Here is a 22,145-nt window from a genome sequence, read left to right as displayed (position 1 = left end):
TGGTTACAAATTAAACTGAACCTCTGCTTAACTAACGATGTGATAGAGAGTTCTGAGTTTCCACAAGCTGACTGTGTATGCTGCTGTTGCAGGTTGGGAGTTGAAACTATGAAACATCTATTTGTTGACTGTCAATCTCTGTCGGAACACCGTGAGGAGAGTTTTAAAGGATATTTTAGTTCTCTCCCGATTTTATCTTGTTATTATGTGTGGTGTAATCAGAAGGCAGAAGGCGCATATATTGGTTGTAGTTGGCTTTGACACATATTAGAAACATACATATAGCAACACATGTATCAATGTTGCGGTTGCAGAGGTTATAGACAGGGCAGTATTATAGGCACAGTATTTAGATATTGTATTCGAAGTTAGGTTTTTCAGTGAGGGGTACGGAAAGAGCTGAAACAGGGGGAAGATGGAGTCAGAACGGTTCTGTGGTCGAAGCAAGGTCAATGTATTAACATGGCAGAAGTGTTGCCATATTGGATTTCAGGGCCTGGTACACGATGAACAGAACAGAAAGCAGGCCCCGATGTGGAGCTGCTGCTCTGTTTAGCTTGGTTCTAAAAACAAAATCCCTATCCCGTTCCCCAGGAGAGAAGCAGAGGTCAGAGGCAGTTCACAGATAATCATTAATTATATCCAGCTGCAGGGCCTGAACGTGGTGGGAATGGAATGTTAGGGTAGGGAGAAGCAGAAAGAGATGCACACTTTGAAAGACACATTTTTAAAATAAGGCATAAGGTTTTGTGATGCCAATGGACAAGGCAAACATTTAGAGCACTACTGCCCTCACCCAAGAGCAGTCATTCCATTTTAATTAAAAGCACACGCATAACTAAAAACAAATAATTCCCTGAAATTCAGACTCAAGAGCGGTGCCCAGTCATGTCATAACTGGGCACCTGGGGTTTAGAAGGAGATAAGGAGGGAGCTGTGTTGGGAACGTTCTGTCATTTGGGACAGGAGCAGCACAGCTGATGCCAACACATTCAGTACAAGGTCAGGGAGGAAGCTTATGTGTGCTGCGGCGCCTGGTATAATGAGAAGGCCTTGTCAGTTTCCTTTAATCGTGCCTGGATGCAAGGGGTACACATCATGTGACTGTCACGATTTATTAATTTGTCAATATGTTTGAACAATCAATCCCATACCTGGATTCAATAGGGACGATGTAGTAAAGGTGTTTAGGGGAATAGGTTTAGATAAGGTGTGGTCAATCGGTCCAGGGACTATAGGGGGATATTAGCCTGTTCTATAGGTGGTAACCAATGAGGGTGGAGGGATGATATTCTAACCTATGTATTCATAATTTGCAGTTTACTGTTATATAAGCTGTAATGTCTTGGGAAGTGACGAGCTCATTGTCGGTTAGGCCTTTTTGCATGTAATAAACCTTGTTTTCGCTTGCAAAGAGGTTCAGTGATTATTTGGCCTTACGGATTATTTTTACCGCTCAGGTTTTGGGTTGACTTCCTCCTTACAGGTCCTTCCCAACTTAATCCAAACATAGGAAACTCACCCGACTTTGGGTCTGTGCTGCTTCCTCCCACTTCCTCTTCACGGTGCGCAATGGGAACCAAAGCCATGTTTTCATCTTTCCTCAAAGAAATAAGAAATGATGAAGAACAAGTTATTAAGGTGTACAGAGTTTCAAAAAGTAAAGATTAGTAGTTTAAACAATGACAAAGAGCACTTTCTACCAACATAATCCTTTCCAGGCGATGGTCGACATATTAAAAAGTATGATTTGAGTGACTTTAACGTTACAAGTGTAAACGCCGTGGGTTGAACCCTATGAAATACACAGCATTTGGACATTGGACTATTAATGAAAAAGCTTTAACATTCAAGAGCAGTTGGTTTCTTCGTTTGAGATAGATCATCACTACTTTTGTGAAATTGTACGTTCTGTTCCAGAGGCGCACTAGTTCTCGGGGGACGTTATCATGGGCATAATCTTTGGTAACATCCACTCAAGGGATTGTATGACTTTGAAACACAATCTACAAAACCACCACAGTTGTCACGAGTGGCACAGAAATCCCTCTGAGTCTTGGTGACAGTTAAAGGGTTTTTATTTTCATTGTGGGGCCTACGGTAATCCCTCTCTCTCGCCTTGCCACGACCCTCCTCCCTAACACCGGTGTCCGTAACCCCAGGTAAGTGCTACCAAATGTTGACCGCTACAGTCTAAAAGCCAACTTATTCTATGTGTCATGGCCTAAAGGCCGTTTGCCTTTTCTAACTAGACACCCCCAGGACTTCCTAGCTCTCCCTACTCTGACTAGTTGTTAGTGGTCTATCGGGAGTGGGAAGGTGCCTTGCAGATGCTCAGTAGTGATCGGTCACGCTCACGCTCTCCTTACTACTCTCCTCCGCAATCTCCACTCACCTTGCTCCTCACACTCTTCTCTCCCTCAGATATCACTCGCCCCGCCTGATACTTACCTCCATCCTTACACGTTACTGCTTAATCTCTCCTCCACACTACTACCACTCCCTCCTCCACACTACTACCACTCCCTCCTCCACACTACTACCACTCCCTCCTCCACACTACTACCACTCCCTCCTCCACACTACTACTCCTCCTCCACACTACTACTACTCCCTCCGCCACACTACTACTACTCCCTCCGCCACACTACTACTACTCCCTCCGCCACACTACTACTACTCCCTCCGCCACACTACAACTACTACTCCCTCCTCCACACTACTACTACTCCCTCCGCCACACTACTACTACTCCCTCCTCCCTCCTCCCCACTACTACTCCCCCCTCCTCCACACTACTACTATTCCCTCCTCCACACTACTACTACTCCCTCCTCCATACTACTACCACTCCCTCCTCCACACTACTACTATTCCCTCCCCATACTACTATTAATAGTCTCCCTTTTTCTTACTACTACTACTCCCTCCTCCACATTACTACTGTCTCGGGAGGCTAGCTCAAGTGCAATGCGCTTGTCTTGTAAGCAAGACCATGGGGAGCAACACAGGTTCGATCCCCGGGGTCTGCACTTCTTCGAAACCTCTGGGTATTAAGCGCGTTATGAATAACCCATTACTATTACTAATACTCCCTCCTCCAAACTACTACTCCCTCATCCACACTACTACTACTACTCCCTCATCCACACTACTACTACTACTCCCTCCTCCACACTACCACTACTACTCCCTCCGCCACACTACTACTACTCCCTCCGCCACACTACTACTACTCCCTCCGCCACACTACTACTACTACTCCCTCCTCCACACTACTACTACTCCCTCCGCCACACTACTACTACTCCCTCCTCCCTCCTCCACACTACTACTCCCCCCTCCTCCACACTACTACTATTCCCTCCTCCACACTACTACTACTCCCTCCTCCATACTACTACCACTCCCTCCTCCACACTACTACTATTCCCTCCCCATACTACTATTAATAGTCTCCCTTTTTCTTACTACTACTACTCCCTCCTCCACATTACTACTGTCTCGGGAGGCTAGCTCAAGTGCAATGCGCTTGTCTTGTAAGCAAGACCATGGGGAGCAACACAGGTTCGATCCCCGGGGTCTGCACTTCTTCGAAACCTCTGGGTATTAAGCGCGTTATGAATAACCCATTACTATTACTAATACTCCCTCCTCCAAACTACTACTCCCTCATCCACACTACTACTACTACTCCCTCATCCACACTACTACTACTACTCCCTCCTCCACACTACCACTACTACTCCCTCATCCACACTACTACTACTACTCCCTCATCCACACTACTACTACTACTACTCCCTCATCCACACTACTACTACTACTCCCTCCTCCACACTACCACTACTACTCCCTCATCCACACTACTACTACTACTCCCTCATCCACACTACTACTACTACTCCCTCATCCACACTACTACTACTACTCCCTCATCCACACTACTACTACTACTCCCTCCTCCACACTACCACTACTACTCCCTCATCCACACTACTACTACTACTCCCTCATCCACACTACTACTACTACTCCCTCCTCCACACTACCACTACTACTCCCTCATCCACACTACTACTACTACTCCCTCATCCACACTACTACTACTACTCCCTCATCCACACTACTACTACTACTCCCTCATCCACACTACTACTACTACTCCCTCCTCCACACTACCACTACTACTCCCTCATCCACACTACTACTACTACTCCCTCATCCACACTACTACTCCCTCATCCACACTACTACTACTCCCTCCTCCACACTACCACTACTACTCCCTTGTCCACAGTCCCACTACTACTGCCTCGCCCACATTGACCTCCACACACTACCACTCAACCTACACTGCTAAACATCAAGCCCCCCCCTTTCTTTTACTCAGTACCTTTCACTTCACAACCACTCCATGTTCTAATATCTAATCAGTTGCCACACAACCACGCACACTCACATTGCAGAACCACTTCACTCCTAAGCCTGTACCTCACCTGCTCCATGAAGCTCTTCCCTTCCACAATCCGCCACTCTTGCCCTCCCTCTTCCTGCTGGTCTCTTTCTCGTCTTCCACCCCTGACCGTACCAGGAAAACAAAAAAACAAAAACAAAAAAAACCACACTTCCTGCTTCTTGTCCCCTGCGAGCTTTGGATAACGTTCTCTGGCCAATCTCATTGTTCTTCCCCGCCCATGGCATATTTGTGTGAGGAAAACTCGTAAGAAGGGGCTAAGCCTCGCCCACTCGCTGCACATGCTCGCCGAGCACCAAAGATGCTGACTGAGGAAGTTAAATACTCCAATTCGTGTTCCACGCCCCTCCCTGGGTTTATTTCGGTACGTTTGTTGGTAAAGGACAATTCTCCTTCCCCTTTTTGTCCCTGGTGGCCTAAGGGACCGGTGGTTTTCTGTGCGTGTGTGCCAGTAGGCTCTGAAGGCCCTGCAGCGCTGAGCTTTGTGCTGTGTCCATGCGTGGCTGTAGCAGGAGCTGCTGCAGTCAGGTGTTTGCAGGCCGGTGGATTCTCTGTGCAGCTTTTCTCCTCTGCTGTCTTATCAGGTCTCTGTTCTTCTGTTTGGCGTAGGGGTTGTTTATGTTGCTTTTCTTGCTCGCTCTCCATTTTCGACTTTCTGAACCAGGTTTTTGATCTCTGAAAATGAAAAGGGAAACTAGCGAGTGTCTAAGACATGAGGCAAGGTGGGAGAGAAGGGTCTGCAAACAAACATGGTGGCACAATGGGGGTGAGGAAAGGAACTGGGGCCTCCCTGCTCTCACCATCCACCTCAGGGGTAGGAATGGCTCTGGATTCCTCCCCGTTAGGCTTTCCACCCCCGGTTGAGAGGTGTCTATGATTACGTAGTAAAAGTGTTGCAGAAATAAAAGTTATTGTTTGAAACATGAGGTTTCAACCAAGGCCTGTAGGAGATTTTTTCATGAGGTTAAACAGCACAAAATATTAAGTTAACATGATAAAAACTCTCCTGGCATAATTCTGAGGTGTGTACCATCCTCACATTGGGGCTCATTACGGGTCTGGTGGTAACCGCGCCGGTGCTACCGGCGGGTGCCACCGGACCAGTAAATATTTACAGGTGCCTGACTTCCCGTTGCCTCCAGAGGATTACAACCCCGGCTGCCCAGAAAGTCAGGCGCTGGTAAAATGCTGTTCCCCATTCCCATAGAGTGCAGTAGGACTCTATGGGGATGGGGACACAGAAGCACCGGCACCGTTGTTAACAGTGCCGGTGCTTCCGTGACTGGTTTGCCAACCGGGGCCGCTGTGCCCGGCAGGGTCAGACCTGTCGGGCACGGCAGCTTCAGCAGGCAGACCTGTAATATGCTTTGGGAATTGTAACGCAGAGGCGTGTGATGTATTTTGAGTTTGAATAGTACACATACTGCACCTTTGCATCCACCAGGGCTGAGACAGACCTCCTTTCTCCCTCTTTCTTCTGTCTCCGGAGGGTGGATCAAGTGCAGATTTTCCTCAATCTTAACAATTATGAACTCTTCGGGATTGGTCTTCATGTCATCTGTGATATAAAGTAAATATCCATGATTCTCACCTTCTGAATATAAATATACTCCTGACTTTAGAGCCATGCACCATCTGATCCTCACTGTGTCGCACTTCCCTCTAGATGTTAGAACAAGCAACTGTCCCCTAATACCTTTCTCTTAATGATTTCTCTTTCTGCCTTTCCCCATCACTCCCTCCTTCATTTGGTTTCTTTCTTTCTCCCCCATCTAGCGCCCTGTAGTTTCAATCTCCTGTACTTGTTTTCTTAGTTTGTTAACATGTAATGGTGTGCGCATCGAACCACCAAGGTTGGGGGGAGTGCTAAACAAAAGCCAATAAAATAAAATGTAACAGGAATTGAAAACCAGCAAAAGCAAACATTGCTACAAAACGCCAGTTGATAGTAGTCTGGGTTGACAGAAAGAATAAAACTACAAATAGCTGCACTCAATGCATCATATGCTGCTATGTGTGAGCAATTACCCACGGCCGGCTCCGTTTCGAATTGTGTAGCGTGCAAGTTGCTTGTGTTAGGGTTAAGTAAAACAATGGCTTTATCCAAGCTCAAGTCGGCACCCCACCATGTGTGTTCACTTCTTTCCTTGGTCTCCACCTCAGACTTCACCCCCTCAGTCCTCACGGCCCCCTCCTCAGACTTCAAGCAGTCACAGTGTCATTCAACTCTCGGCATCCACATGGAGAAGGGAGTCATTCCCCTGGTGGGAGAACTTTTGTGTTAATAGATATCCTTACTTGTAGAGTGTAAGGGCTAGAGATGGGTTTGGACACAGGATGGTGAACATTTGTTTGATTGACATTCTGACAGTCCCTTTAGTTTTGGTTGAGGCGGGGTACCCCTCTCATAGTGATAGGGCCAGATAGGTTTTTCTTTAACATCACAATAAATATTTGTGAAACATTGTCATCCCCTGTGTCGGCCTCTCTCTCCTACACCCTTACAAGTGGGATACACAAGGGCTGTTCCAGGAGAGACCCAGTCTCTAAATACTGTGACACAAAGATGGGCTCCGAGAGCAACCCTTGCCTCAGCAGGCCTAGACCTCTCTAGTAGAGAGGACAGTATTTCCCTGGAAGGGCCTGGCCCTAATCTCCACAGGTCTCAGCGTTGCCTTCCCTGAGAGAACCGATGGATATCCCCCAGGTCAGGTCTAAAAGTGAAAGGCTTGAAGGCAAGTACCAACTTCACTACGTGGGCCCGTGAGCTGGGAGAACTCGGGCTTGCCGGCATGAAGAGACATTGGGCAATGGATTATCAGCAGCTACCCAGAGAATGGGTGGAAGCAGGCGCAACAGAGATTGGACAAGCAAGATGGCGGATGGCTCTTATGAGGGCTTGGCCCACGGCTGTGATGAATCCTATGGGGTCCTCACGGAAACCCTACCTGAAGTCTCCTCTCAGGTGGCCAGGGAACGGCAGATGCTTCCTGATCCTGACCCTGGGGGCGGTGATAGCCGGGAGGATCACTTGGGAGGAGAAGGGCCGCAGGGAAACTGGAGGACTTCATGGGATGGGACGCAGTACTTGTCTACCTCAAGGAAGGGAATGTCATTAATGCCAGTACAGTTAATTGGAACAATGCGAGTGAACACAATTATAACCAGTCATGTATTAAGGGTGAGAAAAGCTCTTGCAAAAAGTAGAACACTCCCAGAAATAGGAAATCCAATGAGTCCCAGGAAAAACATGCAGAAAGGTCTTCTAAAATTACCAGTCTGAAACTGCAAAAACCTCAATCCTCTGTAAAACTGAATGTATCTTTTTGTCCTTTGAGGAATATGCTGAATATGCTTAAGGAGAAAAAGGAACTTGGTGGGGAAATTATTGAGAAAACTGACTTCTGTGCTTGGGACTTCAAGTCCCAGAATTCACAGAGTACTGGGACGAAGAAGAGGGCTTCAGAGGCACAAGATTGCAGAGTGCAGTCCATTAAGGTTAATGATCCACACAGGAGGATGGTTGAGAGGCTAAAAGGCCCCCTCAGTTGCAGGCTAAGCTACCAATGTGGAAGATGGCGGGGCAGCCAATGCAGAAGCAGTAGCAGCAGGTGAGTAGTAGTAGTGGTGGTGGTAGTTTGTGGAGGAGTTTTGGAACCTCCACGAAGCAACAGAGGAAGAATTCGTGGAAGAGCCAGAGGGCCGTATGGCTCGGGATTTCAGCTTGAGAGGTAGCACAGTAGAAAGCGCACAATTTAGTGACTTTCCCCACTGTGAAGCGTTCAGCGGTGGCAGGCGAGCACTGGATTGCTGGGGGAGTCAAGAGGGTTCCGGAAGTAGCAGACGCGAGACGTGGGAAACCGAGCAGGAGAAGTTGCTGAGACAGGTAGCAGAACTGAAGCAGACGAGCTGGGAGCAGCGAGGTACACGGCTGTGCATGCCAAACCCGGTGAGTTCACCATCATATTGTGAACCCAGAGATTGAACCAACGCTGGCACCACCACAGGCTCATTGAGATGAAATGTGAATGGCACCTTGGGCACAATTGAGTGATTCATACATAGAACCACCTTGGATTTGTGAAACGTCGGGTATACTGCCTTGCAGGAAAATGCCTGTATTTCGCTTATACGGCGAGCAAAGGGGATGGCCACCAGGGAAGCGGTCTTCCCAAGACAGGAATTTTATTGGGGCCTTGTGCATAGGCTCAAACGGTGAAGCATGAAGAGGACTATGTTTAGTTTCCATGCTGGCGCTGGTCACTTGATTGGTGGGAACAAACGAAATAGGCCTTTGAGCAACCCCTTGATCAATCTTTGGGACCACAGTGAAAGTGAAGCTGGAGAACCGGTATACCTTGAGATAGGTGCTAAATGCACCTTAATGGATGTATGCGCCAATCTTGACACTGCCATGGACAAGTAAGGCCGTAGGGCCACTGGTTGATTGGCGAAAGGATTTGGCTTTGCACCATATTTTAAACCTTCACCATTTGCTGCTGTAACAAGCAAGTGTAGAGGGAGCGCGGGCCCGCGCTAGAACATCTCTGCAGTCTTGCGGTAGTGGGATAGCGCTGAATTCTAGGAACACAGGGGCCAGGCCATCAGGTTGAGGGAGGCTGGGTCGTGGTGGAGAATGTCTCCTGTGTTCCTGGACAGCAGATCACGGGGAGGGTAAAGGTTCATTGGGGTGGCTGAGGAGAGTTCTAGGAGGTTGGAGTACCAGAACTGCCTCCGCCATGCTGGGGTCACTAAGATCAGTTTGCACTGATGTGGTCTGAAGACACTTGGGACCCGAGCTAGTAGTGGAAATGGAGCGATAGCATAGAGGGATTTCCCCGCCCACTGGAACGAGAAAGCATCCCCCAGGCTCTCATGGTGGGGAAACCTGCTTGCGAAAGCTGTGCACACTTTGTTCTGGTACATGGCATATAGGTCTATGTCCGGGGTTCCCCACAAACAAAAAACTTGCTGGAGACAATTTTCCAGCAGCTCACATTCGTGACAAGACCGAAGCTCCCTGCTGAGGGAATCCTCCATCGTATTCTGCAGTCCTGGGAGGTGAGAGGAATGAGGAACATATGCTGTTTTAGCACCCTGTTCCCTAGGGACTGTGCCTCTAATGACAGGGAAGAAGATGTGTGTACCGCTTGCTTGCAGATGTTGAACATCATAGTGCTGTTGCCCGTAAAGATCGCCACCACTTTCCCAGTGACTCTTGGAAGGATAGACTTGAGCACCCAAAAGATGGCACACAGCTCCAGGAGATCCATTAGTAGAGCGTTCTCTTTTGTCCAGAAGACCCCTGGCATTCCGGTTGTCAGAGTGTATGCCCCAGCCCTCTAGAGAAGCATCCGTGGGACCGTAACTTGGTGAAGAAGGAACCAAAAGGGGGTGCCCTGAAGTGGATGAGCCTTTACGGACCACCGGTGTAGGGGCTCTCTGAATTGGTGGTTCAGCTTGACTTGGTGCTGCCATGATCCCTAGATTTGTTTCCAGTGGGCGTCCAGGAACTCCTTGCGGGCTGCATGAGGATCCTGCAGTGTGGTATCATCGGGATGCAGGAGGACATCATGCCTACCAAGGACCGAGAGGTGTTGCACCTTTGCCAGGAGGATGTTTACCCTTTCTTTTGATGGGGTCACTTTGCAAGATATAGAGTCTAGATTTGCCCCTCCATACAGCGCCTGCTGCGAGGGACCAAGGTTGGATTTTGGGTAGTTTATAGAAAACCCCAATGGGTAGTAGGTGCTGTGAGCAGCCTTTGCGTATGATGTTTCCCTCACTAACCAGTCGGTATTTTCTATATTCGATTAGGCGTAGGCAGGAGCCTTGTGAGATGGTGACTAGTAGGAGAGGCGAAATTCCTGCAAAGTCCTTGAGAAGCGAGATTTCCCTGCACGTAAAGACTGGCACTTTTGTTGAAAGTTCCCCAGGGAGCATGCCGTGCCAGTATCCATCTTGATGGTCTGTAGAGTTTAGTCTACTTTCTTCCCCAACAGATCTACTCTGTTGAATGGCATGTTGACAACTGTGGTTTGGACATCGGGGTGGAAGTTGGTTGCCTTTAACCATCCCTGTCGACGTAGGACAGCCCCATTTCCCAGTTGCCAAAATCCTGTGTCTGCAATATCCATGGAGATGGCGTGGCCAGATGCTGCTTCACCTTTGTGGAGGATATCCAATGCCTCTTGCCTTTTATCTTACGGAAAGAACTCGAGAATGGGTCCCAGAGTAAACCATAATTCTCGGTGGTAATACCTGGCTAGAATGCCCATGGCATTTGCGCCTTGATGGTAGTGGTGGTTGTGGTGATGAATTTTTCCGAAGGTCAAGGTGCTTACTCTCCTTGTTAGGCAGGAAGAGAAAGGAATAGTGGATTGCTTGCGCACCGCCGCAGAGACCACATAGTCTTGGTCTTGGCTGTGATTGCAGGCGGGTAGGCACTGAGTCTGGGACTCAATACTTTTTAAAATCAAACCTCTCCTTTTGGGAGGTGCTGACAAAGGGTTGGTCATGGTAAGTAGACCATCCTCCTATATGTCGTCTAGAAGGGGGTACTTCCTGTGCTGTTCTAACTTTTTTCTGCTTCTCCCGGATTAGACCGCACTTTTTGGTGGCTCTACCCATTAAAGCGTGGAAAGATTACATTTCGTTTGGGGGGTCTGCGGGGGGGAAGAGGAGTGTCCCTGATGGGGACTTCCTCCAGTGCGCCATCTGCTGGGATTATATAATCGAATTTGTCGGACATGTCTGTGGTGTGGATGGATTGCTGCTGGTCATCCGGGTTGTGATCAGAATCTGTGTCTATGCCTGCTAACTGTTAAAGTCTTTGGAAACGCTGTTCATCTTTTGAGAGGAGGGGCAGCTAGAAAACCACTGCACTTGGTTGAGGGACCCCGACCTCCTGGCGTGGTTGGATTGTGGGTGTACTGAAACTCAAATACAAGAGCTGAAACTCAAATACAAGAGCTTTCAGGGTGTCCAGGATGTCCACATAGACTTGCTAGGGACAGAACTTGGAAAAGCCCACCTTAGGTGACAGGGTTACACCTCTTAGTTTAGGCCTGTAGTACCCAAAGGTTTGGTAGTTATGGCTGTGCAGCCAGGCTTAATCTAAGGAGGGAGAAGGGCTGTAAAGAGGCCCACAGCATACACTTAGTCAAGGAAACACTGACACTAGCAGTTATAGCTATTTTATATACACTAAAACTGTAGCAGTAAATTAAGTACTATTAACACAATATTATCACAGTAGAATAAAAGGTAGCACACCTTAAATCAAATGTAAAGCAACACAAAGTGAGAGAAACTACTAATACTTAATAGCAAACATTAGATCAACTCTTGCAACTTCAGTCAACCCCTGCTTAACCAATCTTTAAAAGTGCCACCCTATATATACTGGGTGAGCCTCAGAGTCAAGGGGAGACTGAGGGTCCATTGACCAAGGGCTGAGGTACGTAGTAGACAGAGCAGAGTCTATGAAGGTTTATTCAGTTCTAGTAGTAGAGGAGACCAAGCTGCTCACTTGAGCCTGCATGTTCAAATTTTGATGCAAAAAGATCCCAGAGTTTTCATTTTGTGGGTCTCAATGTCACACCCTGCCACTATCAAATGGTTATAATCTATGCCCAACCTCCTTATTTTATTATCTGTGCCTACCACCATCAATTCAGTTTTTTCTTTACTAAGCGCTAAACGATTTCCGACGTTTGCACACGTTCATACACTTTATTGATGGTGCTTTTGCCGTCTACGTGAATAGCGAATAGGGGACTGTTGTGACTGGTCTTTCTTCCTGTGTATTCTTCCTGCCTCGATGAGGTATGTATGGAGTGATGTCCCTTGTGGAATGTTTGCTGTAAGAATGGAATGTTTGGGTATGAATGGGTCCCACCCCAGGCAGTTGAGATAAGTGAGCCTGGGTGGTGGGAGCCAGTGGGTTCCTGTCTTGTACTTCCTAATCTCCTGATGAGCCCAATTACAACTGGTGAACCTAGGTACCTGAATAAAGCAACTGAAGACTACTACTATCAAATTGACAGGGTATCCTTTTTGAAATATAAACCTAAACAACGTGTCATAAGATTTTGGCGATGAGGTCTGGTCTTGAGGAGGACCTGGATGGATCCTGGAATGGGCAGGTACTTGTGTTGTTCTTCAGGGAAAGGAGTGAGGAGATACTGCTGCTGGGAGTACCGCCTTCCAGAGGTGACATCCATTTCACCTTTACCAGATCCGGACGGCCTGAAGGAGATGGCTCGGCGGATCCTGCAAGCCGGGCGGTTGCAGGAGCAGCAGAGGTGCGCTATCAGGGTCCAGGAAGGGGGCCCTGATGAAGGGGGAAGGATCACAAGGTTGAGTGATCCATACGTCTGTCATGCGGGGTGGGGTTGGGCAGGAAGAACAGCTGTCTGTGCAGCGGAAGTTCGTGGTTCCAGGCGGGCTGACAGTAGGCTGAGGTGGCCGCTGTCAGTGGGGTGGCCTGTGGTAGCGGTCTGGCGTTCCAGACTGGAGGTTGGCTGGGTGTTGTGACCGGACGCCATCCAACGAGGAACGGGCCGGCTAGTGTGGCGATCAAGGAGCAGCCGTTTGGAGGTCCAAAGTGAGACTTTGTGGAGCGGACTGGATTCTGGCTAGAACTGCCAGTCTCTGTAAGGTATTTTTGGGACAGCAACCCAACATCTTTGTGGCTGTGGCCATCTGGTTTAAAGCTGGTTGGTGGCTGGCTCCCGAATGGTGACGTCACAGAGTGTGCTGTGGGAGTTGGCGACCATTAAGAATGTTGCCGCCGCAATGTTTTGATGATCCACGGCTGTCCAGTGATGCCTCAGTTTGAGCAACAATGGGTTTTGAGGAAAGCACTGGTAACGTGGTTCCTACGTGAGCAGGAAGTCTGTGTTTGTCTTAGGAGGTTCGGGCGCACAGTCAATCAAATTACGATCTGAGGAAAACTAAACACCTCCCCAACCACCACTGCCACTGGCGAACCACAGGACTGCCACTCCTGAGCAAAAAACGGCCACCTATACGGGCTGGCACAAGGCCCACTACACCACCTACAAGAAACATGTTTAACTTACTATACAAGACCATACCATCAAGGCAACTAATGAATCAGCTGCATACAAAATAAATCTAACACACTTACCCGACCCATTCCGAACACTCATTCCCAACACTCACACTAAAGGCAACCAGCTGGCACACCAGTCAACCAAACCGCCAAACTCAGCCTCAACGTGTTGGCCAGACACCCGAGCCCTCATAACTACTCTAAACCAGGTGGCCACAGCCACAAAGATGTTTGGTTGCGTTGCCGTACTCCCAGAACCAACCAAGACCCTAATCCAGGATGGTCTCAGAAGCCACACTTAAGTTAAAACAAACAAAGCTAATGAGATGCAGGCGCACCTGCATCCCCAGAGACTCCACAGAAACTCTGATTCTTCACAATGCAGAGACTTCATGTGGCCCTGGATAAGGTTAGCAGCGTTTCGGAGTCACTGGCAATAGTGCCCTTCAATTTCAAAAAGGCGTTTGACTCCTTATATTGGGAACTTGTTTGGGTGGTGTTGTCGGGTATGGGTTTCTGCCAGAATATCCTGCAATGGATTAGACTATTGTACGAGCACTCCATGACACAGGTCTGAGACAACTGGATGACATCTCAGCAGTTCCCGCTGGAGAGAGGTATGCGTCAGGGCTGCCCTCTCTCTCCTCAAAGGTCGATCCCCAGGATAATGAGGATATTAAAAAGGTATGGATGACATAGTGGTGTCTGATTCAACTGGGGCAAGTCGTTCCTATTTCCGGTGCAAGGGGGGTCCCAGGCAATCCCAGATGACAGTACCTCCAGAGTAGCAGTCGTCTCATTTAAATACCTGGCCATTCAGGTCTGTTGGGAGTCTGTAAACCATCATTGGGTGCAATTTGACGCCCATGCCCGATTGGTTTATTGCAGGCACTAAATTCTGGTTGGCTTTGCCCTTGTCCCTGATGGGGAGTGCAGCATTATTTAAAATGAGGACACTACCCAAGTTTTTGTATATCCTACATAATACTCCAGTCAGGATCCTGGTTCAGAAATTCCAGACTCCTGAAAGGGCTCTGAGGAGATTGCTTTGGCGAGATTCTCAGCCCAGCAGTCCCTGTACGGTTCGGTGTGGGACGGCGGGATTGCTCTTCCAGATAGTCACAAATATGTTGCAGTGGCAAATGAGTAGTTGCTGGGGGACCCGTCCCGTCCACATATTTGACTTGAGCTGGCCAGGTTGGGCCGTAGGGATCCGCTTCAAACATTACATGGGAGGGCGAATGTGGTTGGACTGCCTTACATTTCACAACAGGTAGTGAGTGTCTGTAAGAAAGTCATGAAGGAGACTGGATCGGAAGCAACAGTGACCCGGAAGGCCCCGTTATGTAACACTCGCGACATGGCTGCGCTGCGGAAGATGATCTTTGGACTTAATGGCACACCAAAAACGTAAATGTTGCGGGTGATGTGCTGTCAGAGGGTCATTTACGGTCATTCCAGGATCTGCAGCAGAGTTCACAATTGTCAGTGTTGGACAATTATCACAATTGTCAGTGTTGGACAATTATCAATGTAGCCAATTCCGGCACGTAATGTGCTTGCAGTTTCGAGGGAAATAGGACTACGCGGAACAGATACCAGTGGAAGCTAATACGCATACAGAACTCCTTGTTAAGAAGACAATTTTGACTTTGTACCAGATCCTAGGTAGTTTTACAATGCACTCTGTGACGAATCTACAACAAAAATAGGAAATGGACATGGGACCATTTGAGGCTAAAGCATGTCAAGAGGCCTTAATGGTACCTAAATGATAGCTATTCCGGACCGTTTTAGACTTATCAAATTGAAAATCTAGTATATAACATATTACACCTGGGATCTACTGTTCAGATGTGGCTGGTGGCAGTTTCAAACTGTTTACGGTGTCACACTGCATTGGGGACATTTTATCACACAATATGGATATGCCCGAAAATCCAGAAATTCTGGCTTAAGAGCCTATGCAGGGGTCCGCAGTGGTGTCTCAGCCGATCCCAAAATATCCGAAGTTGATACTAGTGGGAATAGGGGGCGAGACGGCAACATTTTTTATATCCAACGATTCGATAGTGGCCAAGAGGAATATTGCCATGCATCGGGGGCGCGGGAGGTGCCAGGTTGTCTAAGTGGGTGCTGGACATGGATAACTGCATGGTGGAAGAACAGATATATATATCATGGGGCTGCCCAAACGCATTTGATAAGACCTGGGATAAATGGGGGGTGCGCCAAGTGACCCCAGCAATCTTGGTAATCTACCAACATGGTTTTGTTATCACATTCTATTGTGAGGCGACAAAGGAGTACTTTATTTGACGATTCTGTCTGTAATAGTATGCACACCAGAACGTTTTGCTCTGATGGTTCGATTTTCCAAACAGCTGTTATTGTTTATTACTCACTTGTTATTATAAATAATAAAAAGATATACACAAAAAAATAAATCTAACATGGCCATCACAAGCCCAGGAAACTGCTCCAGATGATAGTATGGCTCAGATGATTAGTGTATGCAGAGAACATAAACCTCACGTTCAAACGCACAGTGAGCAACAGTGGATGTCCTGGGCATGAGGATCATTCTGTAGAAACACAGCTTCTCAAAAAAGGAAGATGCACTACCACCACTTGGTCCTCGGCACCTACAGCACCCTGGGACCCCAATGCACAGCCAGCCAGAAGCAGCAGAGGCCCAGCCAGATCCACAGCCACGATGCTGGGCGTGCAAAGCACAGGCCACAAGACAGCTGCCACTGGAGGCCAGGGGGTCACATCAGCAGAAAGCCCCATCACAGTCTCCACAGCAAGGACGAAGCACTGCCAGGCCGCAGCAAGAGAAGCGGGTGCCTCCAGCCACCCAGCTCGCTCAGTGATGCGCCCTTTACAAAGGTACGCTATGTTTCGGAGGGGTAGTGGAATTATGTGTGATGACCTTTTCCTTGCACGATCCCTCTTCTCTGCACCTCGCCCTGGCTCAGTTACTCTTTGCCCACCCAATGATACTCATTTTACCAATCTGGAAAGGATGCAGGGTTTAGCTGCACCAGCATTCAGAGCCGTGCACTGATGGGACGTGGGGGTGCCCTTGGAGGCAGCCTGGTGGTCAATGATCTATGCCCCAGACAGCTGTGAGGAATCAAGCACATCTCTAAAAAGTACTTCTAGGCCGGCAATGTGGACATTGCTCCTGCTTGAGCGGCTCTCCCAGTCCTCACTTTTGGCCACAATGACTTGAAGGATGGCCTGCATCTTCTTGAGGTCTTTCACCTGCTGCAAGGATGAGGCCTCAGACGCAGAGATGCTCTGTTCAGCGTCATCCAGGGTATTATCATGGCAATCCAGCCTACGCTGCAGGTCTTCTACTCTGCAGCTGAGGGGAAAGAAATCAGGATACACAGTGTATTAACGCCTTCCTTCAGGTCCAGCAACACAGATCGCACATCTGCCTCCAGACCCTGTGCAGCCATGGCCGATGTTGATGAGGTCGGAATTGTTTCCTCTTCTTTCCCACTGAAACCTCAACTTGCCTGATATGTTCCTGGCTTCCCCACGTACACCAGAGGAAGTGGGACCATGACAGGAAGCTCACAAATAGAGCAGGCACAGCACTGTGAGAGGTGGTCACGGGGGAAGCTCTACCACTAACCTATACCAAAGAGTGCCTTTCAACCAAAGAAAGGATACAGTGGCACACTACCAGAGCTGGGCTCATCAGGTTACCAAAAACATCTAAATAAGTGCAGGGGCTCTAGGGCACTGCACCCCACCAAGCAATGTAGCCACCACACTGGTTGGAGATCAGAATGGGAGCCATACGTCACCTTACAGCTGATAGCAAAATGCTGCAGGCACATGAGTGCCCCCCCCCCCCAATCAAGAACACGCCCCACGAGAGGTGTGTGGCTTCCTCTGTGATGTGGGCACGCTACACCATGCCTCAGGCAGTGGCACATTAAGAAGGATGATCGCAGGTAACGACCCTGGCAGGCTGGGTCCACTCACACCCCTTGTGCTTATCCACAGTAGCTCCACAGTCCACCAGTCTGTGCAGAAAGCCACACCAGCATCACTCAGACATAAATGCACCAGGCATTCACTCCTGTGCCACAGTTCACTGGGGCAGCCAGTCTTTAAGCAAATCACCTCGGGCTCCTCCAAACCTCAGGGCCCAAGGTCTGAGGCCATAAACATGTTTTGCCACAAGATCAAGAAGGGTTCTACCTGCGACTAAGTGTAGTTCATCTACGCGCTGCCATCTTGCACAGGCTCATGAATGTCCCCCCCCCCCCAGGTGGGGGTGGAGGGGTGACACATGGGATCTATTTTGAATTTGGACAGCACAGACACATACCTCCTACTTCAGCTGGGCTGGGGAAGTCTCGCTTTCTTCCGCAGGCTTCTGTGTCTGGAGGGTGGGCCAGGTGTACGTTTTCCTCTGTTTTTACACTGAATGACTCTTCGGGATCGATAATCATGTCACCTGTTGTAGAAAGTAAACCTCCATGAGTTCCACCCTATTGATGGGAATACACTTCTGAATTTAGACTCATGCCGCAGTTCATCATTAGTCCCACTTCCTCTGCTGTTCTGGCTGAATACTTGCTGTTCTGGCTGAATACTTGCTGTTCTGGCTGAATACTTGCTGTTCTGGCTGAATACTTGCTGTTCTGGCTGAATACTTGCAATGTTAACACAAGTAAAGAGAGGGCTGAGCTGAACACTGCAGAGAAATATATTCACCCATTCCCCTCTCCTGCAATCTTTATAAACTGATATTTCAACCTGTAAAGCTCAACCTAATCACACGTCATCCATCACTGTATCTCTAAACATCTCCTCCACTGATCCCGCTCTCTCCCCGGTTCTCTGGAGTTTTTTCTCCCGCTGCTGGCTGTTATCGGTCACTTTGTTTCTCTTGCTCTCACCACCTTGACTCCCTCACTGACTCCTCCTGTCTCTCTCCATCCTTCCCTCTTTTCTTTATCCCTTTTCCTTTCTCTGCCTCTTGTGGTAAATCAGTCATAGGAAATGGACAAAGGGGCGTGTTTGAACAGGATATTTTACAATAAATAATGCCTCCTCAAATCCCTACTTCCAAGATGGATTTCCTACTTTAAAAAAACAGCAAAGGTGTGTTTGTCAAGACGTCGTTTGAAGAAAACTCAGCCCTCCATCAAAACCTATGCTATCCAAACATCCGCCCTACCACTATGAAAACAAAACAAAAAAGACATTGGGGCTCATTCCAAGTCGGGCGGTCCGGTACAAAAGTGCCAGTATCCGAGAATACCAGCACTTTACCAGACCGCCGGACTACGGGAGTGCCGGTGGGGCACCTGGCTTACCTCCAGCTAAATGCTGGACGTAAGCCAGGTGCCCTACCGACCAACAATGGCAAATCCCTCCATGCAGTCCTATGGGACTCCATGAAGGGGGATCAACAACGCTCCACCGGCACCTGTAATCCGGCAGCAAAGCCGCCGGACCGGGTGCCGGAAACAGGATACACATTTGCTGGTATCCTGGCGACTCAATAATGGAAAGACTGCTTCCCTCAGCCTCTTGCCCAAACCGACCCCTCGAATACAACACGTCCAAAATGCAACTGCCCGCCTTTTACTTGCCCGCAGGAAAAGTGATCACATCACCCTCACCCTTTCCTCCCTCACCGCTTCTCTTGCCAAATGCAGAGAATTTCAAGAAAGTAATACCATGAACTCTGTCCGCCGCCTCCTGGCTCTCCGTGTGACTTGGGTCTTCCTCGTCTTGGTTTCTTAATGAAAAGACGGTCGTGACAATAAGTGGACCTGGTTTATAAAAGAGAACACACAATTATTAATCTCATGACGCTTGTATAAGAAAGAGAACAATCTGTTTTTTGCCAGCTGGTATATGCTGGATGCCAGAATCTGACAATGGCTGAATAACACACATTATTTTCAAAGTAGCGAGTCTGGCATTTAAGTGCCAGAATAATTTGGCTCCCAAATAACCCACGGCCAGATGTTAATTAAAGCAACCTCAGATTGCTTAGTAGTGCTAGCCAGCTCCTCCCCAGCATTCTCAGAGATTGCTTAGCAGTGCTAGCCATCTCTTCCCCTGCATCCCCAGAGATTGCTCAGCAGTGCTAGCCACTTCCTTCCCTGCATCCCCAGAGATTGCTTAGCAGTGCTAGCCAGCTCCTTCCCTGCATCCCCAGAGATTGCTTAGCGTGCTAGCCAGCTCCTTCCCTGCATCCCCAGAAATTGCTTAGCGGTGCTAGTCAGCTCCTTCCCTGCATCCCCAGAGATTGCTTAGCGTGCTAGCCAGCTCCTTCCCTGCATCCCCAGAGAATCCTTAGCAGTGCTAGTCAGCTCCTTCCCTGCATCCCCAGAGATTGCTTAGCAGTGCTAGCCACCTCCTTCCCTGCATCCCCTTCCTTTAATCGGGCAGCAGCTGGGGGCAAGTGGCTAAAAACGGGAATGATCTTCCCTTTCATCCCTCTCTGCCTTTCACACATAGTGGATTACCATTCCCCCCCCCCCAGAGGTATATGTGAGTTATTTAATACACTCAATAAACGTATCTCCACCACAGCAAGATTATTACAAACACTGGTCCACTCTATGATGCAGGCCCACAGGTGGTATACGGTCATCCCTCACAACCACCATCCCATCCATAACCTTGTGTGAACAGGAAGTCCCCTGCCATGAGAGCCACAGAAATGTCTGGAAACCATAAAGGGAATGCCGAAAGAGAGGAGTAGCGAGTGCCGCTTCAAGGGCATGCCATGGGCCCAGCCGCCCATACCCATTCACAGGGTACCCCTATTATCAGGTGGAATCGAATTATACCACGCAGAGATTCCTAAGGGAAAGTCTGTGGGCTTTTGGGAGGGTTGTCTGAGCAAGGTCAGCTGGCAAGACTGTTTCAAAGAAGACAGGCATACACCTTGTAACCTCGGGATGCACGCCATTGGGAAGTCCTCTGCCCAACACAAATTGCATTGGGGAATTGGTAGTATGAGCTGGTGTGAACCAAACTGCAGACACTTTCACACCTCCCACAAACCTGAGCCAGAGCATACCACTACATGGCCTTGCCTCTGCCCTACAGAGCTATTTAGGCAGAAGCCGCCAGAAGAGCAGGGTAGGAGTTAGGAGACAAAGTGCAGAGGTGCAGGAGCATAATACAAGGCGGCTGGAAGAATACAGGATACAGCTTGGTCAGAATACAGAGTGGCGGCAAGTATACAGGATACAGCTTGGTCAGAATACAGGGTGGTGGCAAGAATACAGGATACAGCTTGGCCAGAATACAGGGTGGCGGCAAGAATACAGGATACAGCTTGGTCAGAATACAGGGTGGTGGCAAGAATACAGGATACAGCTTGGCCAGAATACAGGGTGGCGGCAAGAATACAGGATACAGCTTGGCCAGAATACAGGGTGGCGGCAAGAATACAGGATACAGCTTGGTCAGAATACAGAGTGGCGGCAAGAATACAGGATACAGCTTAGCCAGAATACAGGGTGGCGGCAAGAATACAGGATACAGCTTGGCCAGAATACAGGGTGGCGGCAAGAATACAGGATACAGCTTGGCTAGAATACAGGGTGGCGGCAAGAATACAGGATACAGCTTGGTCAGAATACAGGGTGGCGGCAAGAATACAGGATACTGCTTGGCCAGAATACAGGGTGGCGGCAAGAATACAGGATACAGCTTGGCTAGAATACAGGGTGGCGGCAAGAATACAGGATACAGCTTGGTCAGAATACAGGGTGGCGGCAAGATTACAGGTGACAGCTTGGCCAGAATACAGAGTGGCAGCAAGAATACAGGATACAGCTTGGCCAGAATACAGAGTGGTGGCAAGAATACAGGATAGCGCTTGGCCAGAATACAGGGTGGCGGCAAGAATACAGGATACAGTTTGGCCAGAATACAGTGGGGGCGGCAAGAATACAGGATACAGCTTGGCCAGAATACAGGGTGGCGGCAAGAATACAGGATACAGCTTGGCCAGAATACAGGGTGGCGGCAAGAATACAGGATACAGCTTGGCCAGAATACAGGGTGGCGGCAAGAATACAGGATACAGCTTGGCCAGAATACAGAGTGGCAGCAAGAATACAGGATACAGCTTGGCCAGAATACAGGGTGGCGGCAAGAATACAGGATACAGCTTGGCTAGAATACAGGGTGGCGGCAAGAATACAGGATACAGCTTGGTCAGAATACAGGGTGGCGGCAAGAATACAGGTGACAGCTTGGCCAGAATACAGGGGGGGCGGCAAGAATACAGGATACAGCTTGGCCAGAATACAGGGTGGTGGCAAGAATACAGGATACAGCTTGGCCAGAATACAGAGTGGTGGCAAGAATACAGGATACAGCTTGATATGAATACAGGGTGGCGGCAAGAATACAGGCTACAGCTTGGCTAGAATACAGAGTGGCGGCAAGAATGCAGGATGCAGCTTGGCTAGAATACAGAGTGGCGGCAAGAATGCAGGATGCAGCTTGGCCAGAATACAGGGTGGCAGTGTTAGGGAGAATTCTCTGTTATGGCTAATTTCCCAAACCTAGTGAGTGCCCCAG

At 48.8% G+C, this 22,145-nt stretch overlaps 1 protein-coding gene across 1 annotated transcript in view; it reads right to left on the bottom strand.

Annotated features, from left to right (window-relative positions):
* Positions 1-22,145, bottom strand: part of LOC138489474 (zinc finger protein 420-like) — a 465,209-nt gene that overhangs the window by 32,346 nt on the left and 410,718 nt on the right. The window contains exons 6-8 of the mRNA XM_069617209.1: positions 17,911-18,039; positions 5,907-6,035; positions 1,523-1,597 (exon numbers count right to left, since the gene is read on the bottom strand). Coding sequence (XP_069473310.1) covers positions 1,523-1,597; positions 5,907-6,035; positions 17,911-18,039 — 333 coding nt within the window. The remainder of the gene's footprint in view (positions 1-1,522; positions 1,598-5,906; positions 6,036-17,910; positions 18,040-22,145) is intronic.

The sequence above is a fragment of the Ambystoma mexicanum genome, chromosome 9 (assembly GCF_040938575.1).
Source record: "Ambystoma mexicanum isolate Mex_15411 chromosome 9, UKY_AmexF1_1, whole genome shotgun sequence".
NCBI lineage: Eukaryota > Metazoa > Chordata > Amphibia > Caudata > Ambystomatidae > Ambystoma > Ambystoma mexicanum.
The sequence above is the reverse complement of the archived record's forward strand: the minus strand, read 5'-3'. Positions and strand labels throughout refer to the sequence as shown.